This window comes from Crotalus tigris, unplaced genomic scaffold (genome assembly GCF_016545835.1).
Source record: "Crotalus tigris isolate CLP2741 ecotype Arizona unplaced genomic scaffold, ASM1654583v1 scf7180000024302.2721777, whole genome shotgun sequence".
Taxonomy (NCBI): Eukaryota; Metazoa; Chordata; class Lepidosauria; order Squamata; family Viperidae; genus Crotalus; species Crotalus tigris.
In genome coordinates, this window is record NW_024100474.1 from 1554530 (window position 1) to 1577136 (window position 22607).

Genomic DNA, 22607 nt, shown 5'->3' on the forward strand with positions numbered 1-22607 from the left:
TCCAATTACCTGTCCGGTTGGCGGGCGACCTCTACTGACTGGACTTGGTGGGCTCTTAAGATGGGAGACCCGATGCGAGGTTTTTTATTATTATTTCAAAGGAAAGGTTTCCCGGAATGTCCTAGAGACACTCCCGAAAATATATGCTTCAGTTTGGTTAATACTAGTTAACTAAATTAATGTTGCAATCCGATAGTCTTACTTAGAATTACTAGCAATATGTTTAGATTCCGTCTATATTTTCTTCTGTTCATTTCGCCCTCATCTTATTGTCTATTTCTAGCAGCTGTAACCTCCTCCCACTACTGCTCCCATTGTATGATTGATTGATTTACAGAGATTTGAAGAGGAGACAGTATTGATGCTTTTGAACTTTTGTGTTGGGAAAGATTTCTGAGAATTCCTGGATAGTGAAGGAAAAAAATTATCACTGAACAAATCAACCCAGAATGGTCACTCCAGGTGCAAGTGACTAGGTTCTTGTTTTGGACATATTATGCTAAGACCTAGTCTCTGGAAAAGGTTCCAATGCTGGAAAAAGATGGAAAGAAAGAACAACCAGCTGCAAAGGGAATGGATTTAGTTACAGTGGCAATGGGAGCACCATGGAAAGACCTGAAGAACCACAGTGGGGACAGATCCTTATGGAGAAAAATCTTTCAGTGGTTACTAAGAGTCTTCGCTGACATGATGATACATAATCAAAGAACTGCAACCAATTCTGGGCACATAATAGAGGTATACATATATGAATGTAGGTATACATGCACACTTCATCATTCAAGATTCTACTCTATGCAGTTGATGAATGGGAGAGGCTGAACCTGCAAACTTTTGTGCCTTAATAAATGTGTTATTTTTTAAACTGCCATAAAATTCTTTGTTGCCTTTTCCAGATAATTTGTTCCTCGTGAAACAATATGCATAAGGCTGCCTTCTAAATGTTATCCACTGTCTCTTCTCATTAATCATGAAACAGCCTTAATTCTGTTCATTTCAAATTTAGCAGTCTCATTCAGTCTCATTCAATGGGTACTGGATCATACATCAAGCTTAAACATAATGTGGTTTATCTGGTTTGGCGTTAACGTGACCCAGTCTTTTGCAGTTTATTCAAAAACCATGATTAAATTGGGTTAGTATATGTGACTACATATTCAGTATCTGTCATTAGAAAATTATGTATTTCAATACTACAAGACTTAATTTTTAATATGCTACAAGTACCTGGGAAATATAATGGATGTTGAAATTTAGTAATGGATTTTTATGTGACTAAATATAACTGTAGATTTGTTCTTATTTGATTAAATTACAAGTTAGTGTTTCAGCTCTTTCTTAGTGATATCATTCTATTACTTTCATAAATGTAGGGCAGTCTTTTCAAATACTGTAAATAAGGATATAATTAATTTCAAGGATACTGTAGTGCATAAATGTTGCAGGAAAATGCACTTCTTTTGAGGGGGACCCTGAGTGCTAAAGCTAATGAGGTTTCACCTTTTGGCAGCTCTAGTTTGGGTTTATTACAAAACATTTTTTTTATGGAGAGATTAAAAATTGTACATTTATGTAGCTATAATCTACATCATTGCTCTTGATGGGATGTTCCAAGCTCAAGGAATGTAAATAAATAATGTGAGAATTGTTGTGCATCAAAATAATGCAAATAAGTTATATTTTAATTGTTTATTCAGTAGTTTAAGTAGAATAATATGAACATGCTTAGGAATAATGCTGTGCAAAACATAATTGTGTATGTGTCCTGGATTAAGCTTCAATATAGAATCATGCTATCTATTAATTTTACAGAGAGTCCAAACCCAACTTTAATTTTAACTCACTTTTAATTTTTCCAACTTCTGTATTTTTTTTTAATTTCAAGGGGGAAAAGAGATAAAAACTGCTATGACTTCTGATTGGTACTAGGATCTATTCACATAGAACTAGCTACTTGAAAAAAATAACTGCCCATGTGTAACCACTATCTGAAAAAAAAACAGACTTTAGGTCTAGTTTTTATAGCAGGAATTAAGGAAAGCAGGTCCTTTGGAGAAGGAAACCACAAACCCTTGAGGAAGTAATAAAATCATTTTAATTTCCTCTCAATCATCTGATAAGTAATGCTATTAGCACTATTAACAGTTTTCCTAATTCATAGTTTTATTCTTTTATAACAAGAATTCCAAATATTGACATGCTAAAAATTCAAAATTAGTAAAGTATCACTTTAGTGGGCCAATTTATAAATAGTGTTCTTATGACATGCTATGCCAGAATATCCAGTTAATTTGTACTATTTTACCCCCCAGAGTTGGTTTACTGATTATCCAAATGTGGAATAGTGGCCATTAGATTTATAAAAAAAACTACAATTTAATCAAGACACCTGGTTATTGTCTAAAAGTCAATTGTTTAAAACTCTATATACAACATTCATGTCATACCTGTATGGTGGATTGTTTAGCCTGCTACATGACATTGCAGTCTCCTGCTCCAAGGACACTTAACAAGAAACTGCTAACTCTCCAGGCCCCCAAGGTTTTTCCTATGATCTATTTGGCCCGGAACATCAAAGGGTTCTGTATCCTATTTCATTTCTTTGTTATCTCAAGCTGAGAACAGCAGGGCTGGTGACAACCCTATTTCCTTTACAGGCTTGCAACTAGGGAAGAGGCAATAAAGATTATAACCCTTGTTCGTGTTTTCACAAAATACTTACCATGTAGTAAATGGCCTTTGTTAATCAGAGAATTCACATGCTGCTTTGGAAAACTGCAGAATAAAGGGTCATTTGCTTACAAATTTGTAATATTTCTTTTTCTGCTTTAAAGTGCATATGAACAGAATTCTACTTATTCATTTATTAAATATATATCTCATGGTAATAGTTAACAACAGAACTAGGATATAGCTGTTTATTTTAATGTTCCAATCTAAGCATTATCATTCCCTGTTGGAAAAAAACAATTAGTACTATGTGTCATTATTTTAGATTTGCTGTACTATAAACAAATAATATGATTATCCAATAAATTAGTGGTTGTTTATTTAATCTTTTTCTATCTTGTCAAACTGGAAAAGCTGGATTCACTGTTTGTGGAAAAAAAATCTTCCAGTGGAATGGATACTGTTAGTGGAGAGGAAGTAGTGGAATATCATCCCAAATTGCTACTAGCTATAAGGCAATATTTAAAAAGTCAAATATTCAACAATAAAACATTTTGAATCCTATATAAAAAAAGAGGTTTTTGATCTCAGAGCAATTGATGTAAAGGCCTTTCTTGCAAAGGTATGTAGAAGGAAAGGTGGCCTAAAGCAGAAGTTTTCTTCTTTTTTTTTTTCAGCCCATGGAACTTGTTAATGGAAAACCATTCCTAGAAACCCTCATCAAGAGCTGTACTAACAAAAAAAATGGCTATGAGGGAATGTACTTTTGTTTGTCCTTGGCATCTATGGAAATTCTCAATCTTTCAGATTAAGGTTGCCCCAAAGGTACTTTTTCTAAAAGGCAACTGGACTTTCTTGGGTTTTTGTTTGAAAAGGTTTGCTCCTCATCCAAGAACTGAAGAAGCTTCTTGGATGAGAAACAAAACTTTTTTAAACAAAACCCCAAGAATATCCAGTTGCCTTTTGGAAAAAGCACCTTGGGGTTTTCCCTTAATCTTTCACTCAACTGCATCAAGTTCTTACAAAACCTTATGGTTCCGTGGAACACACTTTGAAGAACTGATCTAAGGCAGCTTCTGCTGTTCAAATTCTTCAGGTGAGCTATACTGCAGCAAACTTCAGCCATGGCCATTCTGTCCTTACTATTCTATTTGATAATAATGGGAAGTAAAATGTGTTTAAAGTTAATGTTCAGAATTTCAAAGGCACTTTGATCAACTCTGTATTTCTTAATTTCTGTTAATTAATTTTTACTCATATTAATTTTGTCCTCAGATATATCTGCCATGGATTGGAATAATTTCATACACTAAGCCGGATGACTAATTCTATATAAGCATTCTGTTCTCTAGACCAGGTAATTTAATGCAATTTGCTACTAACAATGGTTTAAGTTTTGTCTCTCAAGAGACAAATAATTCACTATGAAAGTAAAAATTTCTTGCAAAAACTATGGTGTTCATTCCAACATTTTAATGTAATTGATTATTTCTTCTCTTAGGATTCTGTTTTAGTAAACAGAAGCCATCGATAATATTTTTACTTCTATCTTCCACTGTAAATGCTATGTTGAAATAAGTATAAGAGTGCAGTGAAAGGGTGAAATTAAAGTCAATGGTTCACAAGCCAAAGTCTTGATTCCTCTTCCTTCCAGAACACTACAATTTCGAATTTCACACTAATATGTTGAAAACTTGGAAATTACTGATGAATCCCTTTACTTCTCTTTCACATAATAAAAGAACAATTTTACACTATCCTTAATTAGATCTTATAAAATGTAAACGGGAAATAAGGGCACTTTGTAAGCTGAAGTTTCTTTTTCCTGAATTTTTTTCTAGATGGATAGATGAAGACATTGAGTTTTCTTAAAGGTAGGAGCCTGTTAAAATTTTCTTAAGTATATAGCCAGTCATAGAGGGTTAAATGCCTATTATACTTTATATCACTCTTATTTCCAAGATTTGTTGCTCTGTGCTATGGTTAGGAAACCATCAATGATTGTGGAAATCAATAGCTCAAATGAAAATAAAGGATACACAATTCAATCATTTAAAAAGGAATTCCAGTTAATGGGCTTTAGAAAGATACAAATCATTTCTTCCCTTGCCAAGAAAACTGCAGGGATTTGTCTAGTCAGTCTCCAAGAATTTAGGATTGCAGCCATGAGAAGAGAGAGACAAATGACCTAGAGCCAGAGGACTGTTCACTAATTCAGAGTAATGAGACACATCTTGGAATGTTTTGTGTTATAACATGAGGTGGATTTATTTCAGATGTTTTAATCCTACACTATGCAATATTATCCTAGCTGCCATTGAATATGTAGTTATGCTTAACTGCATTTTTTACTCCTATCTCGCCAGTTAGACCACTCTAAACAGTGGCACTTGGTGGCAGCACTGAGGCTGGGCCTGAGGCTGAGGCCCAGGCCTCAGCTTCAGCCCAAGTGCCACCAGCAGATGCACAAGCTTTGGGGAATGGTGCAAATTCCCCTGTGTCTCAATGGTCCCTAGGTTATGCTGTGTGCTACTTATCTTCAGACAGTGTGCTCTTAAACTATGGAAAGCATGCTTTGTTCCCATGTGATTTTCAGAGGCTCCAGAGGCCATGCAAGAGCACGGCCCTCTCACACAACTTCTGGAGGCTGTATGAGAGCACACCCCATTCTTGTGTAGCCTCTGCATCTTCCAAAAATGGCATGAAAATGTGGCATGCTTTCAAGAATAGTTGTTGTTGGGTGTTGGTGAATCCTGGTATATAATCCAAAATGTGGCTTGTGACTTTTGACATACATCATAGGTTCCCCATCACTGGTTTAGTTTATCATATGTACCAAAATAATTCTTCCATTAACATTTATCTAAACCATAGACCTAAAAATCTTGAAGTAATCCATATATTTTATTCACCAAAACCAGATAATTCTTGGATTACTTCATTGTTTCTGCTAAGTATCTTTGCTATTTGCTAATGTAGCAAAAGAATTTCTTTTCTGCATTCTGTGTGCATTGTTGCTTTCAGTATAATCCCAGTGTATCTTGCTATTCCCTTCTGTATTTGCAAAATGCATGTTTTTACTGTCTCCTTTTCTGTTCCTGTTAGATCTTTGATTATTCATCATTTAAACAAATGCATTTTCTCTGAAGTGCCTGATCAGTCTCTGAAAGACCCGAGAATTTTGTACCTCTGCAGCAGTTTCAATACTGCATTTCTAAAAGTTTTTAAAAACTTTAGTTTAAAAATAAAACGTTGCTGTTTTGCTACAAATAGCAAAATGATCAAAGGGTTATTAAATCCATATTATACCATAGCCAGATAAGCACTGGATCCTTATCACTGAAGAATTCTAGATATTGCTGAATTATAGCTGCACAGTGCTAGATCTAATTGAATGAAGGTGATAGAACATGTACTAATTTCTGCAACTGTGAATATCTGTATAACTAAAATCAAAGTTATAGTTTCTAAAAATATAAAACATGCTCATTTACCATCAATTGAAGTACTAAAAATTGAATTTGAGGGTTTATGGAGTGGGAAGTTACACAGTTCAGTGGCTACTGTATACTGATTCTGCTGGTAGATTAATAGAACATACCACACATTTTATCACCCTTGATGACAGAAAAAGTTCCACTATAGCTAGTTAGATCTCATCTGATTTCCACTGGAGATATGTAAGAAGTCAAGGGAAATTCTAGGTGATGATTTGGAAATTTTCAGAAACATAGCCATTTAAGAAGAGAAGACAGTCACAGTGTAAAATCAGTGTTCCTGTTTCAAACAAACATGCTTCATTTGTTCTTTATATAACAACTCTTTCTGGACTTTCAAAAAATAATGTTAAGCCATCATCAAAATTAGAGCCAGTTTGGTGTAGTAGTTAAGGCCTAGTCCTGCCTTAGGCATAAAAACTGATTTGGTGATTTTGAGCCAGTCATGCTCTCTTAGACAACCCACCTCATAGAGTTGTTGTAATGGGAGAAAGAGGAAGAGGAAGGTGTATTATATATGTTCACTGTCTTGAGTTACTTATAAAGGTGAGATAAAAATCTAATAAATAAAATCAGATGCCATGTAACTCAATAAAAAGCATCAGAGAGGTTTGAGCTAGATTTTATTTCACAATTGCTCTGTGCTATTATTGTCCTCCTTCAGAGAAGACAGCAACTTTCTTGGCCATGAAATCAACCAATGTAGTATGATATAGGGCAATGCAACAATGCAGCCACCTTAAACATATGGCTCACTCAATGCTATAGGGTCTGCAAAATGATGGGATGCTTTTAGATGTGGCCTTTATTTTACAATTACCTTGTTCATTAAGAAAATAAAAAGGAATTCAGGGTCCATATAATCAATTTTTTCATTGATAAGAGTCCTATATTTTTCTGCTGTAGCTTCCATTTACTTTTATTAATAGAAAAAAGTCTATAAAGGAGGGAAAAATGAAAGCAGTAATCAGCAGTCTGGAAGCATCTATGAATACAAGTCCAGTTGGCGGATAGGTCACAGAACAGGTGTTATACCACTCTTAGGAACACAGAAGAGGATTTCTCTGATCTCCAATTCTCTGATCTCCCATTCAGGGGAGATTGTTCCTGGGAAGGGCTTTCTAGGATATATTCAAATCAATCCACTTAGGATGTCTGAAATTATTCCATGTCAAGCTGGAACAAAGGTGATTAGAAGTATCTTATACATGGCTAAAAGATATAGCCTCTTGCCCAGAAATTAAATTCTCTAAGTAAGTACTGGAAGTAAAACCATGACTTATGCCCCATCCAGCTACAGACTGCCACTCCAAATTCATTTCCAGATGAATTCAGAACATTTGAAATACCAGATGGGGACTGCTGAACAGTTGCAATTTCTGATGCATTTTAACTCAACTGTGCATGGACAAATTTCAAAGTCAATGAAGCAGATATCCATAAATTCTTCCAGTGCCAGTTCCCTCCAGGAACATTAGAAAACCATGCTACTTTTCCATGTTCTTGTTTTTCCCTATTTCTGAAGTCATAGGAGGGGACACAACTCCTTAATGCCCTCAAGGAAAAGAAATGGGTCATCAGGTCAGTTCTAGAGTAAGTTGGGAAGTGCATTCATCTCCTTCAGGCTAGAACTGCCATCTAAACGGGATTCACTGGATTCACTTGTCAGAAATCCATGGTGCTTTCAATCTGTTCTTCGGATAAACCATATCTCATTGCGACGATTGGGTATACTAGGGTTCTGATATGCAGCCACCAAGTATGTTTCACGGAGCACATTATCTGTCGAGCCCAATAACTCCCAAAGAAAGTGAATCTCTCGCAGGATTGTCTCCTCAGTAGCTGGCCCATAAAACTCCCTTTACAGAAAGTTAACAACAAAACAGTTACATAAATATATTGTGTTTAGCATCTGGTTTCCTTCCTATTTATCCAGCATTCACCTACCCATCTATCTATCAATCAGTGCAAGGTTCCTAATCTTTTTTAAAATATGAGAAAAACTGGCCTAACAAAGAGCCAATTTCGCCACAAGATCCTTTCCTTTTTCCATTATATAACCAAAGGCATATTTTCCTTTACTTAGAAACTATTTTCCCAGGCATGCATACTCTTTTTCCTATTTAGAATTAAAAGCAAGTCAATTCCTACTCTACTTAAAAGGCTGTTTGCATCTAAAGCATAGCCAGGTCCACCAGGACTTACCTGGTGATAACCCGAAGTGGTGATCTTTCTAGGATTTGGATTTCTGGATCCATAGGGAGAGGAGGATTAAGCTGAAATTCCTGAGGAAGATAATAAGCAGTGATAACTTCTTGGACCAAATCAGTACCCTCCTTATTCAGGTGGATCTCATTAATCACAGGTACTGTCATCCCCAAGTGCTGGCCTGGATAAAGATATAGGTAAAAATACCAGTTATGAAAGGTAAACCTAGGGAAATCCATTCCTTTTTTTTCCAAACCCCATTAATCCTGGTCATGTAAATTTCTACATCACCCCATGCCACTTGCCTGCACATACCTAGGGAATTCTCTTTGCAGATGTATCTTATAAGTTTCATGAAACTCAGTGAGGTGCTCTGCTCATACTTGGGTTCTCCTTTGGTGATGCATGCCCATTTCCCAGCAGAGTACAGACGTTCCTCATATGTTGTTTCCTCACACTGAACCAAGAAGGAAAGAACTGATTTTACTGCCAGGAGAAGAAATATCAACAGGGTAACAAAGTTTATGAGTTTTTAAATCTAGATAATTACATTAATTGAGTCAAATTTGATATCTTTACAAATTATATAAGTTTTTGGGAAATGTTGGTATGTGAATAAAAGCTACTGTTTCACATTTTTTAAAAAAATACAAATTTGGGGAAACATTTAACTATATGTAATGTTAATATTCCAATATACACCGGTATTACTGATATAAATGTTTTAAGTAAAATCTTCTTGTGTATGTTTGTGTGCACATGTGTTTGTATATATGTGTTTATCCATTTTATTGTGCATCTTAAATGTAAAATATATCTTTCCTAATAATTCATTTTAATTTTTGTCACTATAAGCTGAAATTACAAAGCACCTAAAAGTAGAGATAACTTATCTTTTGTTTTTCATTAGTCCCTTTTAAAAAGACGTATGTTTCTGAGGAAGACATGGTTGGTAACAATCTACACTACACATTTGGTCCAGAATAATCCCAAAAGGCACCATGTGTTCTTAATATAAACAAACTGAAGCAAAGTTAACACAGGCTACAGGTATAACTGTTTTAAGAATATTGCCATCATTAAAACTGAAATAGTAAACAGTAAAAAAAAGCAGATTCATGGGAAAGAGTATAATGGAACTCCTACCCATCATCCTTTGGGCTATGACCCTAATATAGTAAATCTTTCCAAAAGGTCAAGCAGCCTGACAGGATTTAAATTCTGAAAATTATTAAGCTGTCTTATTCTGGAATAATTTGCATGGTAGACTATTTAGACTGTAGTTCTCTACTGCTTTACTGCAGATGGTGAAATTTAGTTTTGAGCAGAAATATAATAGGCTATATCCTCAAAATCACATCCAAAAGACAAATTTGGTAGAAACTTAATGATGCCTAGAACTATAGTTTGGGTGAAATCATGGATACTTAAGGAAACCAGGAACATTTTATGATTTTATTCTACAATTCTTCCTCTATCGAAAAATATGACAATCAGCTGGATACATATATTACATTATTCAGAAACAGCAGTCTATGCCTGTTAGGCAATAAATATTTACATTAATATGATTGCTTACCTTCTCATGCTGTGATAAAACAGTATACGGCACAGGTTCTCGCACATGGTTATGGTGGGTCATCTGTACTATTGGACCTGCCATGTCTATTGGAACAGAGTTAATTGGGAAAAATTAACTTTAAGGATGAAAACACTTGTACACAACTGCATTTCTAAATAACCTTCTACTTAAAATGCTTTTCATTAATTCATATTTGTGTGTTCCAGCCTCCAACCATGCATAATGAAGTGGTTGAGACTTTTGAGTCTGTGGGACTTGGGGGGTGGGGGGGTAATGCTAGGTTCTAGAGAGAGAAAAATTGCTAAAAACTGTCTGGCAGAGTAGAAATAAGCATGCTGGACTTTGTCTATCTCAGATTGTAAATTCTTCTTTACCTGAGTACTGGAATGACAACAGCAAAAATCAAAATAAAGAAACACTGGAGTTTCTTTATTCCACTCTAGAGTTCACAGCACTACTTTTCTTGGTCTTTGGTCTGCAGCAACAAAAATCAATCTTTCCTTCTTCAAAGTAATTAAAGAATACTAATAGTAAAGTAGTAGTAGTCATTTTTAGTGTATACAGTGTTTAGTGCTTATAAAATACAGGCAAATAAGAATACTGTATAAGGCATTTAGTACCAATGATGTTTTCTGATGATGACTCCACTGTTGTGCTGATAGCTATAATTACCATTTCAAAGTAGCTGACTTAGTCATAATGGTGTTGCAAACCAGCCTGTATTTGCCTTTTGAATTGATGTTGTGCTCTGCAGGGAATAAAGTTCAAGCACTTTATGCCACCAAGACATGCCCCAGTTGCAGGCTATCAGACAGCAACTTGCTTTGAAGGAGAAGATCTCTTCCAATTCTTCCTACATCAGCTGCTTCTGATAGAATTGAGGGAATTCCTCCACATTTTGTGATTTGAAGTCTTCCAATCCTCTCCACCGACAATGCATGCAAAGTTGGGGATCCATTGCAATTTATCAGTTATTCAGTTACAGCAGATGAATAGATGACTGCCTACAATGCAGTTGCAAAGTAGAGTTCCTCCAGCATTTGCTGATGAATAGAAATTGATGGGTTTTTTAAAAGATTTACTTCATAGATTATAGTGAGATTAAGAAACAAAAATTTGTCATAATATAATTAAAAATATGTATAATTAACATGAAAGAGGAAAAAATAAAATGACAATATTGTATTAATATATAATTAACTCAACAAAAAAATGAAGTACTGAGATCTTCTACTTTTTACAATATAGTTCAAAAATCAACGGAGAACACGTCTTTTTAATCTTCAAACTTGAAACCAGAAGATAGTCATAACAAAACAGGATCTTACATTCAGTCCTCAAATTCTTAAGCACTAAGATAAAAAAGATCTGTCATTCCGCCTTTTTAAACATTTAGGGGAAGGGGTCCAATAGTCATGGAACATTGGTGAATTATATATATTTAACATTTCTGAAAGCTTGGACTCACTTCTATAAGTTCCTGCATCATCTTGAAGGTGTTGTTATCAGACCTTGGTCCAAAAGTTAAGAAGGTGATGCTGGATGGCAAAATAGTGATTTACTGAGCCGAGGTGGCGCAGCAGTTAGAGTGCAGTACTGCAGGCCACTTTAGCTGACTGTGTTCAGCAGGTCAGCGGTTCAAATCTCACCGGCTCAAGGTTGACTCAGCCTTCCATCCTTCCGGGGTAGGTAAAATGAGGACCCAGATTGTTGGGGGCAATGTAAATATACATATACATTGCTTACTGGTGTACACCGCTTAGAGAGTGCTTGCACTTAAAGCGGTATATAAGTCTCATAAATAAATAAATAAATTTCAAGATATGGGTGTATCCAGTGCTTTTTTTCTAAAAAAAAAAAAAAAAGGTGCTGGAACTCACACACGTCATACAACCCACCTTGCCTACCCTACAAGGTTCCATCCAAAAAAAGGTGCTGGAACTCCGTTCTGGGCATTCTATGAGAAAAAAAGCCCTGGGTGTTATCAACTACATTGTCTCAGAATGACCAGCAGTGTAGTTGAACAGCTGCAGGACGCTGAAGACCAGATTCTCAGAGGCAAAATATCACACAATGTAGAATGCAACAGAACGAGTTAGAGAAAAGCAGAGGGTCAGTTCTCCAGAAATGGGAAACTGGTTCTTCTTTTTCACGGCATGAGAGTTCTAAGAAGCATGGCTTTGATAACATAACAGTTCCTTACAGCATTGCCACATCTCAGGAAAAAAGTGACACTTGACTGTCTTGAAGCCCAGAATATTCCTGATTAAGGAGCAGTGTGCCATCCATTTCTAGAACGGTCAGTCTCATCTATTTTGTATCAGCTTATGTCTTTACCTTTCATGCTTAGTTAGAACTCTGTGGATATTTCTCTGCTATTTTGTGATTCATCAACACTACTTCTCCTATTAGTTTGATATTGCAGAAGATATAGTGCTTCCTAAGTCTTTGAAATCAGGCCTTACTGGGCACTGACCACATTCAGCACCTCCTGCTGCAAACTGCCTATAAAGCTGTAGCATTTCTTCCAGATTACTGATCTACTCAATAGAATCTTCTTCTAGGCTTGGTTCTGTACCAACACTTCAAGGATCTTTCCCATATTTAGGGATCCCATACAATAAAACCTTGACATTCTTGAGATGTCCTCAATGCAACACTTGCACAGATATTGGCTTTTCTTTATGCAGTTGACAATAAACTCACTGATACTGTAATGGTGTTCAATGGGTGTCTGTACAAGCAACATGACTAGCAGCTTTACTTTTTCACTCAAGCCCAGCAGATTGTGAGAATTTTTGCCACTTTCTTCAGCAGTCTGTTTGTCAGCCCTTCAAGGAAGGCCAGATCAGGAAACAAACAGAGCAAGGATTCAGGAATGCTACTGTACTTCACTCTTATAGATTATAATAAAAGCCTGCCAGAATATCCCTCTTTATTCCCTTATACCAAACAAAATTAACATAATTTCCAAATCAGAAATATTGTTTTTCTGCAAGTTATTTTGAATATCCTTTGAATATCCAGGATTAATTGTTCCATTCCTTCATCGAGATTATCTCTGTAGTCCACTACAGTACTATCTACTTGCTCATTTTGATATAAACATTTCCAAAAACGTATGCAAGAAGAGGACACCCATATAATGGTTACTTAGGTGAGATGGGCAGCATAGGAACTTAATAACTGGAAGATAATATGAAGATTGGTGGATGTGTGGCAAGATTAGGGCTGATGGGTTCTGGAAAGATAAGTGGCAGATATCTGGGAAGGTTATGTGGATGGAAGTTCAATGCATCCTTTGTGTGTGTGCATAATGGCAAACTATCTGGAACTCCAGGGCAAAAAAATGCAGATACACAAAACTCATTACTGCAGATATTGAGGTGTGGTATTTTAACCACAAATGTGCAGAAATGGAGATAATAGAACTGCCAATCACAAGGACTACCTGTGTCTATTAAAGTCTTCATTACACTTCTACCAACTACCTTCATTGGGAAAACTGACATATTCTTAATAGGTAACACAACAATAAACAAAGTGGATGGTTCACCTGAAAGATGGAGAGAACACTGGGATTTCTGGGACAAAAACAGTGAACTGAAGCACCTCCACTAAAAGCGGAGATGATGAATGCAGTGGAATAAAGAGCTGGTGAGCAGACCAGCTCTTCATAATTCCTCTCTGGACAAGGAGAGGACTTAAGATCACCCACAAGTGCTCCATACAACTGCTCCTTGCGAGGAGACTGCAATACAATAGTCTCTAGCAGGTTTAGAAATCTGGGAGACAAGGGAATAGCTATTTTTTGCTCAAACTGTGGTTGGTGCCTTTATGGGTCAGTGGATTCATTACAGTATTCCTTTTTGTCATCACTTTCAGAAATTGTTAATGTTTTTCTGCTATTAGGAACTTTTGAATTAACAAATTTTATGGCACTGAATTTCCTTCAATCCTTACAAAACAAGTTTTAAATATAAACGTTAAGAACTTCAAAAATATTTTGAAATAAACAGCAAATAAACAGCAAAAAGCTGATTAAAACTGCCCCATGGGAAATCTTTTGTTTTAAATTTTCTAAAAAAAATAGATTGAAACTGAAGACTAGGCATTAAAGAAAACCAGCAGGAACTAAAGATTAGAATGAAAGGATAAGAACATTTAAATTTGACTAATACAGAATGGAGAAAATATTTTAACATATCTAACTGGACATACTGAAGGATATTTTGAGCAACGGTTAAATTATTTTTAAGTGTCTGCCTCTATAGATATACCGTGTTTAAAAGATGGAAGATGTTTAAGACTAAGACTCATCTGAACGTGGATTTAAAAATGGCAGAATACAATGACATGAAAAATAATGCTGCACTAAATATACAAAAGAAACTAGCTGATAACAATAATTAAAATGTATACAAAAACAAAAGAATGATCTGAATAATTTTCCTATATTGGATTTACAAAAAATTGTAAAGCTTTGTTAGGGTTAGGATTGTTTTTAAGGTTTTGAAGAATTTTATGAGAAGAGATAAAGAAAAAAAAATAAAGTTCTAGGTCCTAGGATATTCTTAGAAGGGACTAAAGTTCAAAAGAGTTAAAAGAAAGAATATAAAGTTGATTGTTGTATGTTGTTATTTTTGGTTACCCTTAATGGACTTTTGCTGACCAGAACCAAATGATGAGACTTTAAGGATTTATTTATAGATAAGAGCGAGGACATGGTAAGAAGAGATCATTTGTTGTATAAAAGGTGGTAAGTTACTAAAATTGTTTAATACTTATTGTAATGAAGGGGAATTCATTTCTTTATATATTTCTTTTCTTTATTATACTTGTATTATTTCTTTTCTATTTTTCTATTTTTTTCTGCACTTTCTATTTCCTCACTTCCTCGGTATTCACAAGGAAGTGGGACTTTTCATGGGTTATTCCTATTTTCTGGATTCCTTAACACCCAATGTTTGTCTTTTCAAGTTTAATGACATTACTTGGTTTTTCCCATCTATTTTTGTAATTGATTCTCAAAGTTTTCCATTATTGCTTTAAATCAGTGGTTCTCAACCTTTGGTCCGTAGGTGGGGGAAGTGCTTAGTCGTCACCGGGGTCCTCAAAGGCTTGAAGAAATGTTACGATTTAAATCTTAAGTTTTGGTGGTCTCTGGCCATGGTCTGTGGTCACAAAAGGTATTTAAAGGGGGTCCGTGGTGAAGAAAAGGTTGAGAACCACTGTCTTAAATTATACATTATTGATCATGAGTTTAAATCAGTGTTTCTCACCTTAGCAACTTTAAGATGTGTGAACTTCAAATCCAAGAATTTCCCAGCCATCATCTTAAAGTCCATGCTTCTTAAAGTTGTCAAGGTTGAGAAATACTGCTTTAAATGAATAGATTTTAATTGTGTTATTTACTATTTTTATTAATTCTGGGTATCTTTTAATAGAAATTGAGATTAAAACACTGCAAATAAATTTAAATCAGTATCAATTCTTTTATACAAATTGACTTTGCCCTATAGGTGAAAAATTTCTACCGTCTCTCCACTTTGCAAGTGCAGTATATCAATATGCAGCAAATAAAAAGTTAGATTAATTTTTTTGCCTTGAGGAAGTATCACTTGATGACTGTTGGCTACTGTTTCCCACAGAGAAAACAGCCTATTTTGTTCTATTTCATCTTGTTCTTGTTCTTCATCCTGGATCTCATCATCCATTTCATTTAGTTCTTCAAGGGTAATACGAGCCATATTAACACCTCAGCTTCTGCAAAAAAAATTTCAAATTATATTCTTTGAATTGCTCATGATAGCAAAACAATGGTTTCATATCATTTGTAGACAAAACACAGTTTGAAGGGAAACCTCCTCCTTGCCTGTGAGATTTGTAGGTGCTAGAAAGGTATTGGAACATGGAGATTAATACAGAAACACTTTTCAAAAAATAAAAGAGAAACCAGTATAAATGTCAAATAGTAGGAAAGCTAAGGTGCATAGGCTAAATGAATGCTTTCAAATCTTATGAACCCAGACAGCCTTCTACTCAATCATCTGGTTAAATCTAAACCCAAAATAAACAAAACATAATGTGTGCCTCCTCCTTTTTCTAGGTCCCATGCTGTACAATATATTTATAAATGATTTGAGACAAAAATATATTATCTAATTTGCATAGACCTTTGAGGATAATTTCAAAATTCTGAAGCTTCATGTATCAATATATCATTATATTTCTGTGGACCCTGTTTGATTAATGTTTTTTATAAGACTGTCTTAGGCTGGACTATGTTTGATTTATTGTTTTATATGTTTTTATGGATTTTCCAGTTTTGTATGAACCCAGAATCATTTAGAATTGGACAGCTAATAAATTGAGATAGATGGATGGATGGATGGATGGATGGATGAATGGATGGATGGCCGATCAATCACTGATGTGAAATGGTTAGGTAAATTGCTCGAGTTGTTGAATGAGTTGCTTCAGAAGCCAGGACAAGAAACAGTGACTTAAAGTTTGGTTGGATATAGGAAAAAATTATAACAGTAAGAGCTGTTCAACAATGGACATTATTGTTTTGTTTGCTGAAGTTGTATAAACAGAGGCTAGACAGCCAACACTGTTGGAGATGACATAGTCAGCAGAATTAGCCTGCAATACTGCATTCTAATCACTGGTCTACCATGGCTTAACAATTATAAATTAACCAATTGTAGATGGTATTATATATTCAAATATTTCTCTCTAAAGAGATTTTCTTTTTGTGAAATATATTAAGAAGGAAATCTATTCTTTGAAATAACTCAGGGCTCTACTAATACATTAACTCTCTGGAATGCATTTAAGATAATCATTATGAATTCTATAATTGCTTTTGCCTCAGCAAAAGAGAAACTCTCAAGAGTCTGTAATTTTATATAGTTACAGAAGACGGTTAAAGATCCACTTTTATTAACACCACTAATGAATCATATCAAGCATTTATAGCAGCAAAGCCTAAATTGGAGCTTCAACACTCAGAATAATTTGATTACTTTGAAAAATGTCAATCAGAAAATATTGGAAATCAGTAATGAAAGCTAAAAAGTAATTGGGTTATCATCTGAAACACACACAGAATTCAGGCCAACGATGGACAGTTATTTACTAAGATAGAATCTGTTAATCGCGGTTTTATGATTTTTATATTCAGTTAACCAAGGACTCCTATAACCAAATTATCAATCTTCTGATATCACATTAAAAAAAATCACTGACATGACAGAGACATTGCAGTCTATGAAACTAGTTGAATGGCACAGTCAGGCCCAAGGAACCAAGAACAATACAAGGAGTTGCTTCCAAGAAGTTTCTTTATTGTTGCTCATCTATAGACAGAAATCTTGCCAGACTAAGGCACTTATCTGCATAACTACCACATATACACTGTGAACAGCTAGAGGGAGTCTCGCCTTCACTCATTCCGCATACCAAAGATTCCAACTTCTTTGTGCTTCCTGGGAAAGAGCCCCTCCCTTTTGTGATTCTGGCTTATACTCCACCACAGGCACAGAACTTTTACTGATTTGTTGGCACCCATATTGCTAGAAATGTATAATCATTTAATCTTTCCATTTCCATTTATTATTTCATGAGGCTTTATATTACGGTAATATTAAAACCTCAGAAAAATCTCACAAGAGGCACAAGCTGTAGACTTTGTACTCTCTTCTGTTACTATGGGTGCAAAAGTATTAACTGCAGTAATAGCCAGGAAACTACAGTACGGAAAATAATTCCATCTATAATTCAGTATCTCAATCTGCATTTGTTAAACAGACAAACATTTGACAGTATCTACCTGGTGACTAATGTTATGGCTATTACATATGAATATTACATCTAATTAATGTATCTTCTAAGAGGGATTCCAATATAATTCCTGTTAGATATTTTAAATTGATAAATAAAACAAAAAACAAAAGTATTTGAAAATAGTTTATTTCCCACATTTATTTTGAAGCAATATTGTTTTACCTTTTAATTGTACTGCATGTATGGGCATTTATATAGAAATAAATGAAGATGAATGTGCAAATACTCTTCAGAAGCAAGCAACATTAGCTTGCTCACAATTTATTTTTACTTTGCTTATGAGAGGACAGGCTGCCTGCAAAATGGTCAGCATCCTGGGCTGCTGGTGCCCTGTCCCTTTAAGACCTCTCTCTACCCAACCCAACAGCTGGTGAATATAAAAGCTGAGCAGAGAGGGAACTAGTGATGATGGTTTATGTTCCTGTGGGAAACTAAAACAGCCTGAAACAGTCTAAGGCAAACAGAAGAGTGTTCTCCAGAAGTAGAACTCACAAAGAGTAGTACAGGTAATTCTTGACTTATGACCACAACAAGTCCAAAATTTCCATTGCAAAGCTAAACAGTTAAGTGAATTTTGCCCCATTTCACAACCTTTCTTGCAACAGTTGTTAAGTGAATCACTGCAGTTGTTAAGTTAGTAACACAGTGATTAAGTGAATCTGGGCTCCCAATTGGCTTTACTTGTTAGAAGGTCACAAAATATGATAAATTGATCCTGGGACATTGAAACCATTATAAATACTTCTAGTTGCCAAGCATCTGAATTTTGATCATGTGACCATGAGGATGCTGCAAGGTCATAAGTGTGCAAAATGGTCATAAGTGACTTTTTTCAGTGCTTGTGTAATTTTTAATGGTCACTAAATGAATGGTTATAAGTTGAGGACTACCTGTAGTAGAGGAACAGGAACTATAGTAGAATTAGGAAAGAATGGTATAGTAAACAGTGAGTACTAGCCTTTGAGTACTTGTGAGTATGTTGCCTCAAGGCCAAATGTGCTTCTGTTGGCCCTCTGGGGTTTTGGAGCCCATTAACCTGGGTGTACATAAAAGAACCAGTAACATTTGTTTTTATTTTTCATTTCATAAGAGGGAAACACACAAATATATAATATGAACAAATAACTTATTTACTGATAAATTATACATCTATACTCTTTCTAATAATGTTGAAACACCTACAATATACTGTATACTGAATATCGAACACATTAATCTTAAGCATGTTTCTGAATTTGTTTGTCAACTTCCTATGTAAGCATGCCCTGAATTACAGCCTTAACTGTTTTAGAATATTTTACATATGTGTGTATATAATGAGAAAAGAAATATCTACCTTAAATATTCAATATATACAATAACTTCATATAGCACTTGCAAATTCTGTAATGGCTTTTAATCTAAAACCAAAACTTCTATGTAGCTGAATGCACATGTGTATGTATCTGTGTATGTATATGTCTGTATAGTATATGTTTTACAAATAAGTGCATAAAATGCATACAGATTGGAAATATAATCTGTCAATACATAAATCAGCAGTATTCATGAATTGGTTAGGAATAAAAACTTTTCTTTGGATCTAGTCCAACTAACTCTTGCCACACAAATATCAGCTAGATTTGTCTGGCAAATTGAGCAAAACATGAAAGCAATAGCTATGATAAACTGTTGTGTCAAATAAATAATTTTTAGAGAAAAGTTGCGTTTGATTCTGAAGTATTTACTCATCCTGAGTACTAAATATTGTACATTATTTTAAACTCAGAATTATTAAAGCACATGTATAATTGCTACTATCCTGCTGTTCACTTCCTTTGGGAAACAATTTATTGCTAATTCATGTCAAATAAATGTTTATAGGTTCAACTTCAGCAAAGATGTATGAAGAACCTTCTTTTGAAATTTCTTATTTAATGTTACTTTACTTCCTATCCTACTGACCTAAGAATGGATAAACATTTTGTTGTTGATTATTTAAGATAATTTCCAAATTAATTATTTAAAAATATTTTCCATAAACAAAATGTATTGGAAAATTGGGGAGACCTTCAAAAACTCGAACAGTGAAATAGATTTTATTGTTATACATGGTTCTTCCTTTATAATAAAATATTTATAATTATAATTAAAAATTCATCCATGAATTTTTAATTATAATTATTACCAATTTTCAATTTGCCTTTTACAGTTCTTTTTTATGTGCCCCTTAGAATATTGCAGTAGACCTGTATTATTCAACTCAATTGATAGCATGTCCTCCTGCTATTTATACATTTTAGATCAGAGGGGTCAGACATGGGTAAATGCTATAACTAAGCTGCAAACTTTCTGGTATTCTGTTCTTTTTTAAAAAAAAAAAACACATTTTTAATATTCCCTGAAACCTAGATTTCTATTTCAAGTAAGAGGGTGGATGAAACCTTAAATAGTAGGAACCGAGACTCCTTTGTTGAATAAAGAATCTATCTCATTGACATTTGGGAATACTATGGCGACATCGTACAAGATAAAAAATTACCTTTTCCCTTCTAATTGGTTACCTCCTGTGTAACAGGCAGTTTCAACAGGTAAAGGGGCTAGCAGATTTAGTAATGGGAAAGCTGCGCCTGGTGAATTTGCTCCTGTCAGCTTGCGCAGAAAAGGGAGGTGTCGGTAAAGCTTTTCTTGTCGACCAAGGTGACAAGCGGGGCTCGAACTGCAGAGGCACAAGCACCTTTAATCGTGGGTCAGGGAGGGGCAAAGGAGGGGGAAACTTGGCGAAACACCGGTCTGCCCCAAGAGGACAGAGCCAGGCGCGGGCACGGCGAGATAGTGAGGCAGACCCAAGAAAAAGCCGATCTCCCTAAAAGGCGCCTTGGGCGACCTGTAAGTCGGGCGCGTCGGGAATCTTACCCAGGACAAGGGTTACGACCGACCAGGGAGGAGAACCTGACATCAGGCCCCGCCCCGGCTCCGCCCAGAGAGGGAGCGCGCCCAGCGCCAAAGGGGAGAGGGGACGGGGTCCGCACTCGGCTCCACTATTGCGGGTACAGAAAGGAGGGGGAAAAGAGGGTTACCTGGCACTTCCGGTACCTTTTCCGACCCGGAATGGATTCCGCCTGCTCAGGCGGGTGGGGGGGAGAAGGGGCGGAAGACCAAGCAGAAGAGGCTCGAAAGGGATGACGTCACCCTGGATAGATTGAAGTTCGGGTCTTCTGTCGGTTTTTTTTGTTTCGGCAAGTGGGGCTAGTGGTTCTGACCGAAGCCGCCTAGGTCAGCGGCGAGCTGGAGCAATAGGAAGAGTCGACCAGAAGGGCAACCGTTTTAGTTTCTTGAATCAAAACCGACGAAGCATTTAAGGAATTGCTGGAACGCAAAATGTTCTAGATTTCTTTGGATTACAATATAGTGTTTTTAAGTAAGCATAAAATCTAAACTATAAAGTTCAGGGGAAAAGAAGACTAATGTTTGTTTTTTTAATGGATAATCTCATATAATTCCCAGAGGGTGCTTTTCGATACTTCAAAACAAACAGTAAAATCAAATGGATCTGTCCTCCATAAAAGGGCTTTGGTCGCCAAAACTTTACATATCCTACAAAAAAGTTAACTGCTTAGATAGTGGTGCATTCCCTATTTTCTATTTTATTGTAACTGGATAAAAAAATCAGTTGATAACACCTGATCGGTATCTAATTGTTAAACAGTAATGCCTAACCTCACTTTTGGTTATAGGGACTTTTCTTATCACAACTCAGCAAACTATTGCAAAGCAAGACCTGTCTCAATACTGTAAGTGCATACAGTAGTATTCTTTGGCAGTAAGCAAGGCCCAAAGTTCTGGTCCAAACCATTACTGTAATTTGCATTAGTCTCCTTATAAAACTAACAATGAATCACAACCACATTTTAAAATTGGTTAACCAATTTAACCTATGTCTGGATTGCAAAGATTCAGTTAACTGACAATGGCACAAAGTGGTAGAGAAAATCCTAACTCATTGCTGCACCTACTAATCATTTACATTTTTATGGCTTATATAAGCTAGCTTTAGCCAGGGTGAGCATTATTAATTTTATATATTCAACAATGTGAAATCACAGCTGCAAGTTCTTTAAATAGTGTTAGCCTTCATACACATTAAGTTCTTCCCAAGAATCTAGGATGTTGTAATATATCAACATAGTATATGGCCTTTTGTAATTGACAGATGAAAAGTTTGTCAGCACAGATTTTCTAAGTGCTGTCCAAGTTCTTTTTGATATGGCACCCAGTGAGCCAATAACTATTAGGATCACTACAGCTGGCTTATGTCATTGACTTTCAGTTTTGATTTTCAGATGCTTGATACTTTGTGATCTTGTCCAATTTGTCTTCTATTCTACTATCCCTTGGTATTGCCACATCAATTATATGTGCAAATTGACATGTAATGCTTTTCCTTGTCAGCAATCTTATTTATATTTTTATTACAATATTTATATTTTGTTTCCTGGTCTTTAAGTAAATTCCAATTTTAACTTGCATCAGTGCTTGTTCTTGGCTGTTTTTATGTAGTTAGCCAATGCAAGCATTTCTTCTTTGACAGTTTGACTTGAAGTAAACTTCTGCTTCTATTTCTGCAGGGCAAGTATAATCTATCAATATCACTGCGAGGATATAATGTATACTGAATAGTCATTAGCTTTCTTGATTTCAGTCTAAATTGTCCAGCTCAGCTTCTGCCTAATTAATAATTCCAGCAAGATATCATATCACAGGTATGGCCCGGGTATTAATGGCATTGATAAGTGTTTTCACTGTTCAATTTTATCTTT

The 22607-nt window shown here is 35.4% G+C and overlaps 1 protein-coding gene and 1 long non-coding RNA gene across 8 annotated transcripts; one reads left to right on the forward strand and one right to left on the reverse strand.

Moving 5' to 3' along the window:
• Nucleotides 1-61: 61 nt before the first annotated feature.
• Nucleotides 62-6622, forward strand: LOC120299609. Of its 2 annotated transcripts, none has more exons than XR_005554448.1 (3): nt 62-738; nt 3946-4027; nt 4512-6622. It is a non-coding gene; the product is annotated as an uncharacterized LOC120299609 (long non-coding RNA). The 2 variants fall into 2 exon arrangements; XR_005554447.1 differs by having other exon boundaries at nt 615-754.
• LOC120299607 (heme-binding protein 1-like) lies at nt 1675-21019 on the reverse strand. Of its 6 annotated transcripts, none has more exons than XM_039324581.1 (7): nt 20868-21019; nt 18767-18844; nt 15563-15723; nt 9955-10040; nt 8691-8832; nt 8373-8556; nt 1675-2775 (listed from the first exon to the last, which is right to left on the reverse strand). In XM_039324581.1, exons 3-7 carry the CDS (start codon nt 15705-15707, stop codon nt 2652-2654), a joined length of 681 nt encoding a protein of 226 aa, XP_039180515.1. In that variant the 5' UTR covers nt 15708-15723; nt 18767-18844; nt 20868-21019; the 3' UTR covers nt 1675-2651. The 6 variants fall into 6 exon arrangements, with proteins under 6 accessions (XP_039180515.1, XP_039180510.1, XP_039180511.1 ...); XM_039324576.1 differs by lacking the exon at nt 1675-2775 and adding an exon at nt 6774-8026 and having other exon boundaries at nt 20868-21015; XM_039324577.1 differs by lacking the exons at nt 1675-2775; nt 20868-21019 and adding exons at nt 6774-8026; nt 20330-20855.
• Between the last annotated feature and the right edge of the window lie 1588 nt (nt 21020-22607).